Genomic DNA, 18,596 nt, shown 5'->3' with positions numbered 1-18,596 from the left:
GCAGTGGCGTGATCATATTTCACTGCAGGCTCAAACAGTCTTCCTGCCTTGACCTCCCAAAATGTTGACATCACAGCCCTCTTATGCTTAGGAACAACACTGAACTGTTTTTTTCATAGAGACGGTGATCAGGGAAGGTTTCACCATGTTTCCTATGCCGGTCTCGAACTCCCAGACTCAAGCGATCCTCCTGCCTCAGCCTCCCAAAGTGCTGACATCACAGCCCTCTTGTGCTTAGGAACATTAAACAGCACTTCAGCACTATACCTGGGTGCCATTTGAAATAGTAAAATCACTAAGAAAAATGCAAAAATAAATGGCACAAGGTAGACTGCAGGAACACTTACACAGTGTGAGAGCTGAAACAATTCAGAGTGTCGCCTTGCTCAACCTCAGCTGGGAACATGTTCGTCTGTCTGGGTACTCAAAATTTTCACCACTCTGCATGTCAACAAATGACCTAAAGTACCACAAGTATTGGTTTGAGGGTTACATGTACATTTTATGAGAATGCAAATTTTGCAAATTCACAAGTACAGAATCAGCAAGTAGTGAAGATGAATGGCACGTCTTCACCCTCCAGTCTTGCTACACCCAGAGGTCGAGGTAGCCAATAAATCTTATTAACTCTGTCTCCAGAATTTACCCATAATCCAGCCACTTTCCACTGCAGGAACGCTGGTCCAATTCACCATTATCTCTCACTGGGACTATTTCAACAGCCTCCTAACTGGTCTCCTTGCCTCCAGTTCATTCCCCACAGTCAATTCTCCAGCAGCAGCCACAGTGATCCTTTCAAAATGTAAAACGGTACTACTGCACAGTTTTGGCTCAAAACTCTCCAATGGCTTCCCATCTTGCTCAGTAGGAATCAAATTCTTTGTACTGGTTCATGAGGTATCCTGTATTCTGGCCTTGTGCTACCTTCCATGTGCTTCCTTCCTCACTCATTCATCCAAATGAGCCTTCTCATCATTCCCTGAATGTGCCAAGCTCCCCTCGCATCACTTGCCAATCCCTCTGCCTTGGGAATGCTCTTCCTGGGTATCTATTGCCCACTCCCTCATCTCCAGGTCTCTGCTTGCATGTCACCTTTTTTGGGGTACTTCTGTGAAGGAGCAATCTCTTTCCCCTGCACACTCACATTTTCTATTCCCTATACATACCCTGTTGAGTTTTTCTCCATAGCACTCATCACCAGCTGGCAGATTTGTTTCTTGTCTCTCTCCACTGGAATACAGACTTCCAGAGCAGTACTTTGTTTTCATTCAATAGTTGTGTCTCGGTACCTAGAACAGAAACTGGCACATGTTAGGCAACAAATAAATACTGATGAATGAATAAATACCCTGGATATGCTGGTGTGAAATCCTAAAAAAAAACCTGCTTTCCATCCAGATCAGTAGCACTGGTGGATTTTCTGTATCCTGACTACCCCTTCAACATTTGCCTAAAGCTAGGACAACTTCTTCAAAGGCAGTAGTGGATAAGAGAGCCTGGTATAGTTTGCCGCCACATTAGGAAAGTCTTCAGAATTTGACCCTAACAACAGGCAAATTTCAACGTATTCATCTTTTTGTTGAAATAAATTCATACCATGAGGAAAAGCAAAAGATAGGAGGTGAGGCAAAGGCTACTCTTTAACCGTGAGTTTTTTTCCCTGCGATGGGGTTTGGCTGCCTAGTCTAGATTCTCAGCTAGCCCCACTGTCCTCTGCGCTGTGGCATATTTTTAACCTGAGTTGCAGGACAGTTGGTTTCCAGAGTGTTGCCTGACGCATCCCAAATGCTGCCTTAGCAATACACATCTGAACAGGGGCCCATCACTAATAGCAAGCATTTCATTAATCTGAGCAAAACTCATGGGTTTTCACAGGGACCCTACCAGCTCAGAAGCACCTTGATATAAGTAAGTAGAAAACCAAAGACAGCTAAGTTTTTTTTTTTTTTTTGAGACGGAGTCTCGCTCTGTCGCCCAGGCTGGAGTGCAGTGGCACAATCTCGGCTCACTGCAAGCTCCGCCTCCCGGGTTCACGCCATTCTCCTGCCTCAGCCTCTCCGAGTAGCTGGGACTACAGGCGCCCGCCACTACGCCCGGCTAATTTTTTGTATTTTTAGTAGAGACGGGGTTTCATCATGGTCTCGATCTCCTGACCTCGTGATCCGCCCGCCTCGGCCTCCCAAAGTGCTGGGATTACAATCGTGAGCCACCACGCCCGGCCGCTAAGTTTTAAATCTTGAGTCAAAACTTTAAAATCAAAGTCAAGTTGATTTCATTTTGGTGAGCTTTCAAATTACGCTTTTAAAAATAAATTATGTAAAAAAATCATGTACTCCTGTGTATAATTTTACTTCTGGTGTTTTTTCTTAATCAGAAAATAAGGGAAGACTCTGGAATTTGTACAGTCTAGCACTTTGAAAGTTCCATGAGAATATTTGTTTTAGCAGTGCAAAAATATTCCATACTCTGAAAAACAAAACCAGAAAGTTGATTCATTCCTTTATTGGACACTTACCATGTTCCTGATAATTCTAGGTGGTGGGGATACATGGATAAGACATGTCCTCGGCTCTTAACTTGCAGCCTTGAAGGAAAAGCAGATGATCCACAACAATATTGTGGAGGAGTGCTAGACTCCAGGTAGCTGTGTGCTGAAGGGTAGGGGGTAAAGGCAGAAGGAACCGCACGTGCAAAGGCTTGGCAATGGGAAAGCTTCACAGTAGCTAAGCAGAGCTAGAACACAACTTCCTGGGGAAATAAGAGATGAGGTTGGAAATGTGCACTAGGATGAGAAGACAGCTTTGCAGGTCTTGAAGTTTGTGCTCTATGCAATGTAGAGGCAGCTGAGATTTTTTAGTGAATGAGAAAAACAATTACTCTGACTTGTTTAGAACCATGATTCTGGGAGCCCAGAAGATGGACGAGGTGGGAAGAGACAGAGTGAGTTAGGAGGCTACTGAAATAGGCAAGGAAGGATGAGAGTGTAAGACTGTAGTAAAGGGAACAGAGAGGAAGGGAAGCTGCCACGGAGTGACAGAGGAGAGAGAAAGGAAGGGATGACAAGGGCATCAAATTCAAGTAGTCACAATCTGATCTAAAAAAGCACTCAGTGAACATGATGAACTACTCTTAAAATTTCCTAATGTCTTTTTTGTTACTATTGTTATAACCTGAAACCAATTAGAGTTAATATCCCTAGTAGGGAAGAATTCTATAAACAACATTGTGTATCACTCATCAGGGTAAACCCATGTCAAATGCTTTTTTCCCCTTCTTCTTCCAGGTATTATTCATTTGTATTCTTGCATGCACTGTCTGATCATCTTTTTTGCCCAATTTCTATCGATAATTTAACTTTCTATAAATTCATTTATGAGCTCTTTTAAAGGTAGTTCTTTGTCATCTGTGTTACATTTTTTTTTCATTGTAGCATTTGCATTTTTATTTTGTTTTTGATGCTGATGTACCCAAAGATTGTTTTGTGTTTATGTAGACAAAGCTATCATTTAAAGTTCTTGTTAGTACAATGCCCATAAAAATATTCCCCATGCCAAAGTACATCAACATTATTCTAGTAAATTTGTGGTTTAATCATCTTTATAATACACAATTTGCAAAATATAATTGTTAATCTATTTTTAAAAGCAGTATTTAAATTAATCATGAAACTTTAATTCAACTGTTCGGACTACTTGGGAATTTTCCATTCTTGAGTGAATTCAGAATTACATGAAATGATAGTTATTTACCCCTCTCCATTTATTTTTGTTATTTTTTGGTAGGAGCCTTACTGAGATACAGTTCACATACCATACAATTCACCCATTTAAAACATACATTTCATTGGCTTTCTGTATACTCCCAGGGTTGTGCGACCATCACCACAATCGATTTAGAACATTTTCATCACCCCAAAAATAAAACTCCGCACACTTCTTAGACATCACCCCCAAATCACTGCCCAGTCCTAGGCAACCACTCATCTACTTACTGTCTCTACGGATTTGCCTATTATGGACATTTCCTGTAAATGGAATCATACAATATGTGATCCTTTGTGTCTGGCTTCTTTCACTTAGCGTAATGTTTACAAGGTTTATCTACGTTGTAGAGTGCATCAGTAATTTGTTTACTAGATTAGAGAAAAAAAGCAGAGATTTATTATTTTTCTTCCATTGTATGGTTATACTACATTTTGTTTATCTACTCATTGGCAAAAATATGGGTTATTTCTACTCTTAAGAATAGTGCTGCTATGAACACCCATGTACAAGTTTTTTTGTGTGGACATACGTTTTCATTTATTTTGAGTATACACCTTGAAGTAGAATTTTTGGCTTATTTTAAAATCCATCTTTATGCCATACATTAACGTTAGTGATATGGATTTTTAAAAGAATCTACTTTGCCCTATTTTCTCCTAGAAGAACCCAATAGAAATGGGAAATGGGTTGACTATTTGAGTAAATGTATATGAATCTGTTAGTTATAGAAGTAGGTCTCACAGTTGGAGAGGATTTTCACACCCTTTCATCTTGGCAGGAAGAATGTTTTCTCTAAGTTTCTTTATACTTAACACTAGAGAGGCCAAGTCTTTGATTCCGTACCTAAGAGCCTTATGTAATAACCTTCTCTGAAATATTAGGAATTACATGGAATGGGAGAATCCAGGGTAAATTGTCTTCTGAGTCCTAAACAATCTAATAACTTACTTTTTCTCATTAGGAAAGCAATGCATGATCACTTTGAAAAATACACAGTGAATAAAATAAAAATCACCCATAATATCTTGCCCAGAGTTAGCCACTATTATCTCAGTGGCCCAGTTTAGATGCTGAATGAGTATATTGGTAACCTTCAGCAAATTATAGGCAAGCTATTTTAAAATACTGTTTTATTTTGTTTTCTTTTGAGATGGAGTCTTGCTCTGTCACCCAGGCTGGAGTGCAGTGGCACAATCTCGACTCATTGCAACCTCCGCCTCCCGGGTTCAAGCCGTTCTCCTGCCTCAACCTCCTGAGTAACTGGGATTACAGATGCACACCACCAAGCCTGGCTAATTTTGTATTTTTAGTAGAGACGGGGTTTCTCCATGTTGGTCAGGCTGGTCTCGATCTCCTGACCTCAGGTGATCCACCCACCTCGGCCTCCCAAAGTGCTAGGATTGCAGGCAAGAGCCACCACGCCCAGCCTCTAATTGCTTTTCTAAAGTATTTTGCAGCCTTAGAAAGCCCCATGTCTCTTTACAGCAGAGTAGAAGCTATCATTTGTTGATTAAACAGTAAGTGTCAGCTACATTATAAATGTTAGTGCTAACTCTCACAACAACCTTGTAAACCGTTGAGGGCCTACTCTGTGCTCAGTGATTTAGAGGCAATCTCTCTATTGTGTAGTTGAGGAAACCAAAGATCAGAAAAGGTGAGTAATTTGTGCCAAGTCACACAAGTCCAGTGCCATCATTCCATGCAAGCCATCACTATCATCCCTTGCCTGGACTTCTATAATAGCTGCCCATGGCCGGGCACGGTGGCTCACACCTGTAATCCCAGCACTTTGGGAGGCCGAGGCGGGCAGATCATGAGGTTAGGAGATGGAGACCATCCTGGGTACCACGGTGAAACCCTGTCTCTACTAAAATACAAAAAAATTAGCCAGGCATGGTGGCACGTGCCTGTAGTTCCAGCTACTCCGGAGGCTAAGGCAGGAGAATTGCTTGAACCCGGGAGGCGGAGGTTGCCGTGAGCTGAGATCACACCACTGCACTCCAGCCTGGGTGACAAAGCAAGACTGTCTCAAAAAAAAAAAAAAAAAAAGCTGCCCATGCTTGTTCCCCTCCAACCTATTCTCCCCTTCACTGCTAGAGGGATCTTCTTAGTATGTCAATCGGAGCACATGAACACATGTCTTAAACCTTGCATAGGTTTCCCATCAGAGAACTTCCCCAATTTACTGTGAAGCTAATGCAGCTTAAGATTCAAGCCTCTTCATTTGCACAGCTCCTTCCAAGGCCCTGGGAAGGACCCTAATAATGTATTCTTATGCTCATATGCAAAATATCTTTTTTTTTTTTTTTTTTGGAGATGGAGTCTCACTCTGTCACCCAGCTGGAGTGTAGTGGCACAATCTTGGCTCACTGCAACCTCTGCCTCCCGGATTCAAGCAATTCTCCTGCCTCAGCCTCCCGAGTAGCTGGGATTATAGGTGCATGCCGCCATGCCCAGCTAATTTTTTTGTATTTTAGTAGAGACGGGGTTTCACCATGTTGCCCAGGCTGGTCTCGAACTCCTGAACTCAGGCAATCTGCCTGCCTTGGCCTCTCAAAGTGCTAGGATTACAGGCATGAGCTACTGTGCCTGGCCGCAAAATATCTTTTAACAGCAGTTGAGAAGCACTACCGTTTGTTTCTGGACAAATTTCTCCTCCTTTTGGAAGACGTTGGAGTGGTCATGGGTGTAATGGAATATGTTAATTCGCAGTCACTTTCATGTGTAGTGAGCTTATTTTTAACCACCAGTGTAGAAATGGCTTCGGGATGTTTCCTACCACCATTGTGCCAACTCACTTGGCATCATGACAAGAAGATGCAGGGACAGAGGTTGTGTCACCATGTGAACTATGTTTTCTATGGTGCCCATCATCGGAATTTTATGAATACTGGAGAGAGAAACAAGGCTTGAAATGTATGGAGTCAGAAGCTAGTCTATGATAAATGCTTCCAGTCTCCAGATGTAGAAAATTATAAGCTAAGGATTCAGTTCTCATCAATACCAAAACAGGAAGGGGGAAAAGTACTATACGATGTCAGGCCGTTAGTCAAACTATCATTTTCTTTTTTTTTCTTTCTTTTTTTTTTTTTGAGATGGAGTCTCGCTCTGTCACCCAGGCTGGAGTGCAGTGCCACGATCTCGGCTCACTGCAAGCTCCACCTCCCAAGTTCACGCCCTTCTCCTGCCTCAGCCTCCCAAGTAGCTGGGACTACAGGCATCTGCCACCACGCCTGGCTAATTTTTTGTATTTTGAGTAGAGACGGGGTTTCACCGTGTTAGCCAGGATGGTCTCGATCTCCTGACCTCGTGATCTGCCCACCTCGGCCTCCCAAAGTGCTGGGATTACAGGCGTGAGCCACCATGCCTGGCCCAAACTATCATTTTCTAGTTACTGTGATGTTTGTCAACTTTTACAAAATTTGTTCTGGCTTTGAGTGTAGTGGTCCAAAAATAATGTAATTTGTTGAAAATTTTTTTGTTCTAAGTAAATATCCAATTTCACACGCAATTTCACATTTGTACTATCATATTCTTTTTCTATTTGTAGAGATAGCGTTTTGCTATGTTGCCCAGGCTGAGGCTTGACTTTAACTCCTGGGCTTAAGCGATCCTCCCTCCTCAGCCTTCCCAGTAGCTGGGACTACAGGCACATGCCACCACACCTGGCTTGTATTGTCATATTCTTTGCTTAAAGAGGACTCCTTACCACCTGCCCAAATAATACAATCTTCAACATAAACCGGAATTAGCCCCTGTTTTCCATTGTCCCCCTATCTTGTTGAGAATCTGTAACTGATTCCTCTCTGCCTCTCCCTCTCACAAACTTCTTTCTTCTTTTTTTTTTTTTGAGACAGGTTCTCTGTCACTACAGCTGTGGTGCAATCATAGTTCACTGCGGCCTCAACCTCCCGGGTTCAAGTGATACTCCCATCTCAGCCTCCCAAGTAGCTAGGACCACAGGTGTGCACCACCACACTTGGATAATTTTTATTTTATTTTTACTAGAGATGAGGTCTCACTATGTTGCCCAGGCTGGTGAACTCCTGAGCTCAAGTGATCCTCCTGCCTTGGCTTCCCAAAGTGCTGAGATTACAGGCATGAGCTACTGTGCCTGGCCGTAGCAAGCTCTTTTCTACCAAAGGGTCTTTAGCTAGATCACCCCTCTATCTGGAATGCTCTTCCCCTCCATCCTGCATGACTGCCACTTTCTCCATCTTCTGTCCTAACTCGGGTTATCTTGTCAGGAAGGCATTTCCTGACCACCTGATTAAAAGTAAAATCCCCTACCCACCACTGCATCAATTTCTAGTTATTCCTCAATAGTTTTTTTGTTGTTGTTTTTTTTTTTTTTTGAGACAGAGTCACACTCTGTCGCCAGGCTGGAGTGCAGTGGCACAATCTTGGCTCACTGCAGTCTCTGCCTCCCGGGTAGCTGGGATTACAGGCATGCGCCACCATACCCAGCTAATTTTTGTATTTTTAGTAGAGATGAGGTTTCACCATGTTGGCCAGGATGGTCTCGATCTCCTGACCTTGTGATCTGCCTGCCTAGGCCTCCCAAAGTGCTGGGATTACAGGCGTGAGCCACTGCACCTAGCCCTCCTCAGTAGTTCTTATCAAATTCTGAAATTATCTTGCTTACTTGTTTTTTGTTATTGTTTTTTTTTTTTTTAAAGACAAGGTCTTATGTTGTTTTTTTAAAGGCAAAGTTTATTTTTATTTTTTTTTTGAGATGGAGTTTTGCTCTTGTCACTCGGGCTGGAGTGCAATGGCGCACTGTCTGCTCACTGCAATCTCCACCTCCTGGATTCAAGCGATTCTCCTGCCTCAGCCTCCCAAGTAGCTGGATTTAGAGGCACATGCACCACGCCCAGCTAATTTTTGTATTTTTAGTAGAGATGGGGTTTCACCATGTTAGCCAGGCTGGTCTTGAACTCCTGACTTCAGGTGATCCACCCACGCCAGCCTCCCAAAGTGCTGGGATTATAGGCATGAGCCACTGCGCCCGGTCAAGGTTTGTTTTTTAAAGACAAGGTCTCACTCTGTTGCCCAGGCTAGGGTGCAGCAGCAGACATGATCATAGCTCACTGTATACCCTTGAACTCCTGTGCTCAAGCGACCCTCCCACTTCAGCCTCATAAGTAGCTAGGACTACAGGTGCACACCACCACACCTGGCTAATTAATTTAATTTAATTTTATATTTTTGTAGAGATAAGGGGGCTCTTGATGTTGCCTAGGCTGGTCTGGAACTCCTGGCCTTAAACAATCCTCCCACCTCAGCTTTCCAAAGTGTTGGGATGACAGGTGTGAGCCCCCGCGCCCGGGTTTGTTTACTTGTTTATTGTTTGCGTTCCTTCCCAAGGCAGTACTTTCCAAGAATGCAGGGACATTAACTATCATGTTCACTGCATCATTCCTAGAATTTGGTATATACGTGAGTTGTTTCTTAAATATTTGTTGAACGAATGAATGAATAGCTGGGAGTGACAGCAAAGATTCAAACTCATGTGTATCTGACTCCACACATCAAAGGCTGTGCGATTCCCAATATGCCAAGAGCTCTCTGTATTTCCCAATCTATTATCCCATAGAGCATTGAAAAGATCATGTGTGTGTTAGAAACACAAGCAGTTTCAATTCTGGTTCACCAGTGACTGAGAAGATCAGATATAATCAAGGATCAAAATACCCTTTTCCATACAGGTGACTTCAAGTATTCTTCAGTTTTCAAAAAATTTAAAACACCTAAAATTAATCGGCCATGTTCTAGAAGAGCAAGGAAAGATTGTGTCTTGTGTGAGACAGCTGTGGAACTGGAAATTACCAAATGATTTCCAATTTTAAGAGATTTGGATCAGGTGGCTTAGAATTAGATTAAAGATAATCAATTCCCTGGAACAATCAATGCCATACATAACTCAATCTTCAGAAGGAGCTTTTTCTATTGCTGGGAGGTTGCTCATCTGGTCTTGTTTCTTATCCCTATAGAAACCTTGGTGTCAATTAGTATTCCACGGGAAATGAAGCTAGATGAGAAAGTGAACCCTTGCTAAATAAATTAGAAGAGACGATAATTAAAGCAGAGATTCCAAACCATATCTGAGAAGCAGCTCTATCTTCATTTTACCATCACTTCCCTAAAAGCAATATATGGCAGTTTACAAATTACACATGGAAATGAAATATATTTAATTTTGGATTTTTTTGTGCTTTTGAGGATCAGAATTTCATAATATCTCTTGACTGAAGGGGAATTAATCTGGGAACAAATAATTTGGCAATCAATACATTAAATTCTAAGATGGCCGTTCTGCTGGTCTATAGCCACAAATATCTGGAACATTTGTGGTCTAAACCTGCAGTATAATTTGTAGTTTGGATTCACTTCTGGTATACATAGCAGTCTCTATAAATACCTCTCATATCCAGAATAGAAAGCCTGAGGGAGAGATAGAGGCTAGATATTTGATATTAGAAAAATATTCCAATTCTACCTTTCGCACAGAATTGAATATTTGTGATTTTATCTTGTAGATACCAAATTAAAAGCATAAGTTTCATTTTAACATTTATAATAGTATATCTCATCTATGGAGAACAGACAATTCATATTTATATTACACACATTTATATATTCCTAATAAGATGTCTTTATTTAGTAGACAAATGTTGAACTTTTGCATATTAAAAATTATTACTCTACTCAAGGACTTTATGGAAATTCATATTTGTCTTAAAAAGATAAATTATTTTATAAAGTAATTCATCACTTCCAGATTTAAAAGCTTTCAACATTTAGGGGACATGGGATATTGTATTGCACTTTATTAAAATAAAAAACAATATCTTCATTTTTAACAAGAATGTTTTGTAGGCCAGGTGTGGTGGCTCACGCCTATAATCCCAGTACTTTGGGAGGCCGAGGCGGGTGGATCACCTGAGGTCAGGAATTCGAAACCAGCCTGGCCAACATGGTGAAACATCTCTACTAAAAATACAAAATTAGCCAGACGTGGTGACACATGCTTGTAATGCCAGTACTTGAGAGGCTGAGGAAGGAGAATCACTTGAACCTGGGGGCAGAGGTTGCAGTGAGCTGAGATCACGCCATTGCACTCCAGCCTGGGCAGCAAGAGTGAAACTCCATCTCAAAAAAAAAAAAATATTTGGTAGCTGAACTGCCATTTCCTTGTTAACATGCGTTTTTCTATTGGTAATTGAACCTGTGACATTGTGTGATATATATGCAATTATTAAATTCTATTGCAAAGGCTTAGTTTTATATATGGCTTATATTTTTGTGATATTTGGTTTTATGCATTACTATTTAGTTATTACAATCTAATAAAAATGTGGCAAATTAATTTTCTTTTTTAAAGCTCTCCACATTAAAATATGCCTGTACTTTTACATTTTGATTGTGGTCACTGAAATAGCCCTTGAAGGAGACCTTTACTTATATCATTTCTTATGAAGGATTGAATTTTAATATCCCATCAAAACTTGCTTTTTTTTTTAATCTGTGAAAATGAATTTAATTTCAGCAGTAAAATTGACAGCATCCATTTTTATCTTTAATTAACTTTTCAGTTTGGCTTTCATCTTAAAGGCTCACAGCAGAATTTATCACCAAGCCATAATAGAAGTGCTGAATGGAAGTTCCAGAGAAGCTGCCTAGCTCTGAATTTAGCTCAGCTGACCCCATTATAAAAAAGAAAAGTGAACAACATTGATATAAAAGACAACTCATTAGGCCATACCACTCACAGATGACAATGTTTATTTTTGATTTCTGCTATTTATTTGGCCTCCTAATTCCCTTTCCATGCACTCTTTTTAACTCCAAAGCACCAACTGCCCTTTACTTAAGGGTTTTGTAAGTATGAAAGTACGTCAGAGAATAATTGCTACGTAAATAATAATAGCTACCATCTATTGAACACTCAAGCACTGTGCTAAGGACTTTAGGAACTTTACATTCTGTGAGGCAGGTTTTATGGCACTGTTTTAAAAGTTAGTAATAGGGTTTAAAGAGATTAACTTTAGTTTAGTGAATGGTTAAGTCTTTGAAGTCAGGTCACCTGGATTCGAATCCCTGCCCACTATTTTCTAGCTCGCTAGCTCTCAGATCTTTGGAAAACCAGTTAACATTCATTTATTCAGTGAAAGTAATGAGCGGAGGGAGTACAGGGCCCAACTTAGAGAGATTGCTTTCATACAAGAAGTGACAATCAGCCCAGTGCTGAAGGAGGAGTAGGAGTTAGGCGAGGCAGAGGAGGAGGAGGCGTGGAGAGAGATTAGTCCAGGCAGGGGGAACAGAATGTGTGAAGGCCCTAAGGTGGGACTGGGCTTGGTGGTTCCTGGACCGAAGGGGCTCATGTAGCTGGAATTTAGTATGCAAAGGGGAGGGGTATGATGTGGAGTTCGTGAGGGTAGCAGGGGCCCCTCTAAGAATCATGACAAGGACTTGGGATTTTGTTTCTGTTTGAAGACAATCACTCAGGCTGCCATCTGCAGAGTGTGTTGGAGGATGCAGGGAAGGAGACCCAGTGAGAGGCTGGGGCAGGAGTCTAAGATAGAGATGCATTTGAATAAACTAGGAGTGGAAAGGAGATACAAGAGATGGATTCAAAATAAATTCAAGGCTGGCCAGGCGCGGTGGCTCACACCTGTAATCCGAGCACCTTGGGACGCCGAGGCGGGTGGATCACCTGGAGTTCGAGACCAGCCTGACCAACATGGTGAAACACCATCTCTACTAAAAATACAAAATTAGCCGGGCCTGGTGGCGCATGCTTGTAATCTCAGCTACTTGGGAGGCTGAGGCAGGAGAATCACTTGAACCCGGGAGGCGGAGGTTGCAGTGAGCTGAGATTGCACCATTGCACTCCAGCCTGGGCAACAAGAGTGAAACTCCTTCTTAAAAATAAATACATAAAAATAAATAAATAAATAAATTCCAGGTAAATAGCACTTAAGGTTGAATTAGACTTGGTGGGTGAAGCAGAGGGAAGAACTAAGGATGACTTCCAGTTTTCTAGCTTGAGTCATATGGTGGTACCACTGATTGAGATGGGAAGGCTGAGAGGATAACATGGTTTGGGACATCTTAAGCGACATAACTAAGTGATTATGATGTAAAGTACATAGTCAAATACACTGGAGCTCAGAGGTGAGATCAGCACCCATCTGAGTATGAATCTGGTCATCATCAATATATGGATGGTATTTACAGCCAGGGAAATGGATAAGATCACTGAGGGGGGAAGTTTACAGAGACAGAATAGGTCCCAGATTTGAGCCTCTGGAATTTCCAACCTGCAAAGCCTGGGTAGAAGAGGAGGAACCTGCCAAGAGAACTGAGAAGGTGTTGGCCAAAACAAGGATAATAAAAGTACCACTCCCGTAATATTGAGATTAAATGAACTAGCATATTAAAAAGTGTTTAACTTCTTACAGTCCCCATTACTTAGCATTGTTAATATAATTATTAAATTCTACTTTCTATGGCAAGGTACTGACTAGCAAGTGGGTATTATAAAAGTGAACAAGACATAGCCCCGCTGGGTATGGTGGTTCACACTCCTAATCCCAGCATTTTGGGAGGCCAAGGTGGAAGGATCTCTTGAGCCTGGGAGTCTGAGACAAGCCCAGACAACATAGTTAGACCTTCTGTCTACCAAACAAACAAACAAACAAACAAATCAAAACTAAAAAAAATTAGCTGGTTGTAGTGGTGCACACCTGTAATCCCAGCTACTTGATAGGCTGTGGGGGGAGGATCGCTTGAGTTTGTGCCCAGGAGGTTGAGGCCGCAGTGCACTATCATCACACTGCTACACACTCCAGCCTGGGCAAGAGTAAAACCCTGTCTCTACTAGGAAAAAAAAAAAAAGACATAGCCGCTAGGCTGAGAAACCCATTATCTAGTAGAGAACATAATTATAGAGAAATAGATAAAGAGAAGGCAGGTGGCATTTGAAATGAGCCTTGAAGAAAGGGTGGGTTTGGATATTCAGAAAAGGGGAGAAGGAAGGATAAGTGAAGACAGGAAAGTGTAATAAAAATTCCACAATCTTCAGAGGAAAAGGTGGTGTCTGGGATGCAAGAACTGTGTAATACTCCCTTTGGCTAAGTCTCAGAAAGTTGGTAGATAGATGCCACTTTAGGGGTACTTTGTAGGTGGTGGCTGCAGCAACAGCAGCAATTTTCATTGTCATTTGGTCAGCTAATGTCTCCTAGCAGTGTGAAGATGCCTGTTATCAGAGTCAGGTGTAGCACCACATCAAGCAACCATGATTAATGGCATATCCCCCTGGAAAAACCATCTAAGATGTAGACATTATATTCTGATTATTTGCTTGGATTTTAAAATGCCCAACAAATGTCACGCTTTGCCTTTCACTTAATCGCGACAATTAATAGTGTTTTTCACAGATTATGTAAATAACCATCATTCTCATGATTATTGATATAACATCTAGGAGTTCCAATTATACTTGCAGTGGCTGCACTAACAACCATTTCATTCTAGTTTTGCCACTGACAGGTACTGTGACCTTCAGCAGTTATTCAACTCCTCTGTTTCAAATCAGTTAGCTGTAAAAGCAGAATAACATTTTAAAGTCATCCAAACACTGTTAGGATGAATTGCATAAGTGCCTATAAGTCCCATAAATTCTTCAGAGTAAAATGTAAATTTGCAGTGAAACGATGATAGGTACTGTCTTTCATTTCTGTGCAGAAGTGCAGTTAATTACTAAGTTGGTTAACATCTTGTGCATCCCTTTTCTGTGGCCCCTTTGTTTAAGTCTTGTTTAAACAGATTGGCTCCATTGGATGTAATTTACATTTTTCTAGCTGCAGTTGGACCTAAGAAGAGCATCTGCACTGAATTTTGCTGTTTAGATTCTTTGCAACCAGGTTTAGTTTTTCACAGATTTACTAGTCTGGAGGTTGGAGTGAAATTTTTGCTCACAATGAGTCTTAGAGGTGTCAACTCCATAAAGCGTTCTGTGAAGAGTCAGCGGCTCCCTCTGCCACTGAAGTTTAAAGATAATTCGCCTGAATCCCTTCAGCCAAATGAAGCTTTCTAATTAATTATGGACAGAGAGGATGAAATATAGGGTCTGGAGGGATTTGAGACGGGTTTCCAGCAGTCAGCACCAATCTCCACCGGAGTTGCTAAGTGTCTGTAGCAGATGGAGTCACTAATATTTACAAATGTTAATTGATGGCAACACGGAGGGCGATTCCCACGTTTGAGGCGACTGCATATCATTTCTGGGGATGGCTTGAGTGTCAGAGCTGTACCTTCCCGAGTCCTCTAGTTTATTTGCCTCGGTTCCTCTTTTCCAGACGAGGAAACAGGCCCAGAGAGGAAGGTGACTTGCCCAGGGTTGTCTCGCTGGTCCACAACACACGTCTTCTGGTGGGGACCCCCTGGCTGGCACGACAGCCCCAGGAGGCAGTCAAGCTGCGACTGGTAGTTCCTGGTGAGAAAGACTTGAATGGGCAGCGGGTCCCATGGAGAGCGCTGCAGCCTGGAACAAGTCCCCCACCACTGTGATTCTGCCCCAGCCTCCAGCTTGTTTCTTTCGCAGCTCTGATCACAACTCGGAATTACTTTATTTACATTGTCAGCTGGGAGCAATCTGTCCCTCTGCTTCCCCTTTTGGTGCTGAGCACAGAGCAGACATCAATGCATAGCTGTTATCTTAAGGTGTGCAGTGACTTGGCCAAGGACATCCGGTGGTTAGAGAAGGACGCTCCTGCGATGCCAGCCTCAAGTCTTTGCCTTCCTGGAACTCTGCTCCAGGGTCACACTTGCCCGACGGAAGGCCTGGAGGCGGGGGCCAGGGCGATGGGGCTGGGCCAGGCGTGGAAAAAGAGGAGCTAGGAGCAGGCAGTGTCGGACCAGAGGCAGGGCGGGGTGGGGAAAGGGTTGGTGGGGATCGGAGGCGGGGCTATGAGTAGACGGGACTGGGCCAGAAGGAACAAGGCGAGGATTGGGCGGGGCCAGAGGGAAATAGGGGCGGGGCCGGGGTGGTTCTGGGCGGGGCCAGGCGCCGGGAGCTTCTACACGCGTCCCGAGCTCGCCCGAAGCTGCTAGGCTGAGGCTGCTGTCCCGGCGGGAGCTGAGGCGCGGAGCGGCCAGTCTGCTGCGTCTGCCCTCGTTTTGTTTCACGACTCACACTCCGTGCTCCATCCCCCAAGAGTTCGCGTTCCCCGCGCAGCGGTCGAGAGGCGGCTGCCCGCGGTCCCGCGGGGGCCCGGGGCGATGGCGGCGCGGGGTTCGGGGCCGCGCGAGCTCCGCCTGCTGCTCTTGGTCCAGCTGGTCGCGGGGCGCTGCGGTCTGGTGGGCGCGGCGGGCGGCGCGCAGGGAGGTAAGCCCGGGCTGCAGAGTGGCGGGGCGGGGGGCAGCGGGCCGGAGCGGGGGCTGGCCCGGGCTCCGCATCGCGGTGCCCAGGAAGCTGCCAGGCCACGGCCGCCGGAAAACCTGATTGCGAGGGGAGGTGGGTTTTTTTCTCCTGGGGGCTTGGAGTGAGCTTGCAGTTTAAATGTCCAGATTTGCTCATTTAAATGCAGAGAAAAGGCCACTTGGGTGGGTTTTCGTTGTTGTTCCACGACCTGCATCGCTGGAGACTACGAGGCTAGCTTAGCGTATACTTCCACACAACTTTTTCAGTAAAAGATGCCATTCTTGTCCAGCAGGGCTTTCCTGTCGTGGTGGCAGCCAAGCTTCCCATTTTGTTGCCTATTTACGGGATATAGAGTCTCTGGGTTTCATTCTAGGGGTTGGGACTTATCTTCCACCTCCTGCCCTCCTCCTCTTCCTCCATCCCTGTCCCCCACCCACCGAAGCATTTGAAAACCTTTCCTTTCGCCGGAGATGAAAAGTGTGTGTTCTAGCAGGCTAGGCTGCCGACTTCCCTGGCTTCGGAGCTAATCGTTTGCATCCAAAGTTCCTCACTAGCTCCTTAGAGCCCAGCTTTTTTCAGCCTGATGTTTTTCAAGAGATTTTGGACAGGAATGGAAACAACAAAAGAAATCGCGTAGTCCTACTTGTTTCAAGTGCTTGGGAAAGTTTTAGAGTCAGTTCTCTCAATACCTTGAAGAAAAACACGTTTGTGGAGCAGCTATGGTGTGATCTAAACGTAGAAAAGCTAAGCATCCGTTAAGCAAGATATGATTGCAGAAGTTCACTACGTCTGTATTTCAGGTTTTATGAGTGAGTTTCTTAAATAGGGGAAATATTGCAAGAACCTTTTCTTGCCTTTCCTTTGTTAAGGTTTTTAATCAATGGCTTCTGACTTTAGGAAGTAATAAGACTAGAATAATTCATTGCAGGATGTATTGCTTAGTGTAGACCGAAGAGAAATAAGATGGAGGGTGATTTAAACAAATTAAGAAAATCCTGGGCAGAGAGAGTTAAACAGAAAGAAAGGAATGTGATTTTGGAACCAGGCAAACCTGTGTTCAAATTATGGCTCTGGTGCATCCTGACTGGACGAACTTCTCTCAGCTGTTTCCCTTCTTTAAGAAATGGCGGGCCGGGCGCGGTGGCTCACGCCTGTAATCCCAGCACTTTGGGACGCCGAGGCGGGCAGATCACGAGGTCAGGAGATCGAGACCATCCTGGCTAACACAGTGAAACCCCGTCTCTACTAAAAATACAAAAAAAATTAGCCGGGCGTGGTGGTGGGCGCCTGTAGTCCCAGCTACTCAGGAGGCTGAGGCAGGAGAATGACGTGAACCCGAGAGGCGGAGGTTACAGTGAGCCAAGATCGCGCCACTGCACTCCAGCCTGGGCAACACAGCGAGACGCCATCTCAAAAAAGAAAAGAAATGGGCATAATAATCATGCTTACCTCTCAGAGTTCTTTTGAGGATTAAATAATGCATATAAAATGCCAGGCACAGTGCCTGACACTCGAGAAAATGGTAGTTCTCTACCCTTTTTGATGAAACTGAACTTTAAAAATCTGTTTCATGTCTTTTAATATAAAACACCGTAGCCAAGCATTAAATAGTGTAAATAGCTATCTCCTTTCATGCATGGTGTTCAGTGTTATAACAAAGTGAAATCGATTAGTTCCTGCTTTCTGCCCCACTTAGTTAATATCTCTCTCATAATAACCATCTGGTTGTATCGCACTTCTGTTTCCTTGTTCCATGTAAGCTCCTTAAGAACTGTGATTCTTGTTTATCTTTGTATCGCCAACACCTACCTTAATGTAGGAGCCCAGTGAAGGTTTGCGCAAGGAAGGAGTGGAACAGTATTACCTCTCTGGATATTAGTTTCCCCATCTGTATGGTGAGGGGCCATTAAAGGATCCCCCTTCCACCTCGAAAATTATAAGATTCTGTGTGCTCTTAGAAGTGATCATCTTGAAGAACAAAGTGATATTGAATGGATGATGTAATTGCACACTTGCTCTTAACAGTTAATATGCATTTGCGTACAACTGTCGTTGCATGTGGGTGGCTGAAAGTACTGTCTGGAAACAGGAGACCTGCCACTCGCTGTGTTTCCTTGGATGTATTACTTGACCTTGCTGATTCTTTATTTCTCTCTCTTTAAAATGAAAGGGCGGTAGTAGATGTTTTTTAAGTCAACTTTAAGTTTTTTAAGTTCACCTATAATTACCTTTATTTTTACAATTTATTGTTTTCATATTCGTCTTAGGTTCTTAATAGTAACCTTTCTCTATGGTTTTCTGTGAGCCAGTCCCCAGGTAAAGAGAATATCTAGTCAGCCAGCAGCCATTATTTGGCTGATGAACGGTCACAGAGTTATGGAAAGTGGCTCAGGAGACAATTAAAG

At 43.2% G+C, this 18,596-nt stretch overlaps 1 protein-coding gene across 5 annotated transcripts in view; it reads left to right on the top strand.

The window, feature by feature from the left end:
* Positions 1–15,849: 15,849 nt before the first annotated feature.
* Positions 15,850–18,596, top strand: part of CHRNA5 (cholinergic receptor nicotinic alpha 5 subunit) — a 30,344-nt gene continuing 27,597 nt past the window's right edge. For all 5 annotated transcript variants that reach the window (XM_055277569.2, XM_055277567.2, XM_055277566.2 and 2 more), the window contains exon 1: positions 15,850–16,155. In XM_055277569.2, the coding sequence (XP_055133544.2) occupies positions 16,050–16,155 (106 nt within the window). In that variant the 5' untranslated portion in view covers positions 15,850–16,049. The remainder of the gene's footprint in view (positions 16,156–18,596) is intronic.

Source organism: Symphalangus syndactylus, chromosome 5, assembly GCF_028878055.3.
Source record: "Symphalangus syndactylus isolate Jambi chromosome 5, NHGRI_mSymSyn1-v2.1_pri, whole genome shotgun sequence".
Taxonomy (NCBI): Eukaryota; Metazoa; Chordata; class Mammalia; order Primates; family Hylobatidae; genus Symphalangus; species Symphalangus syndactylus.
Note: the sequence above shows the minus strand (reverse complement) of the source record. Positions and strands in the feature narration are given on the sequence as shown.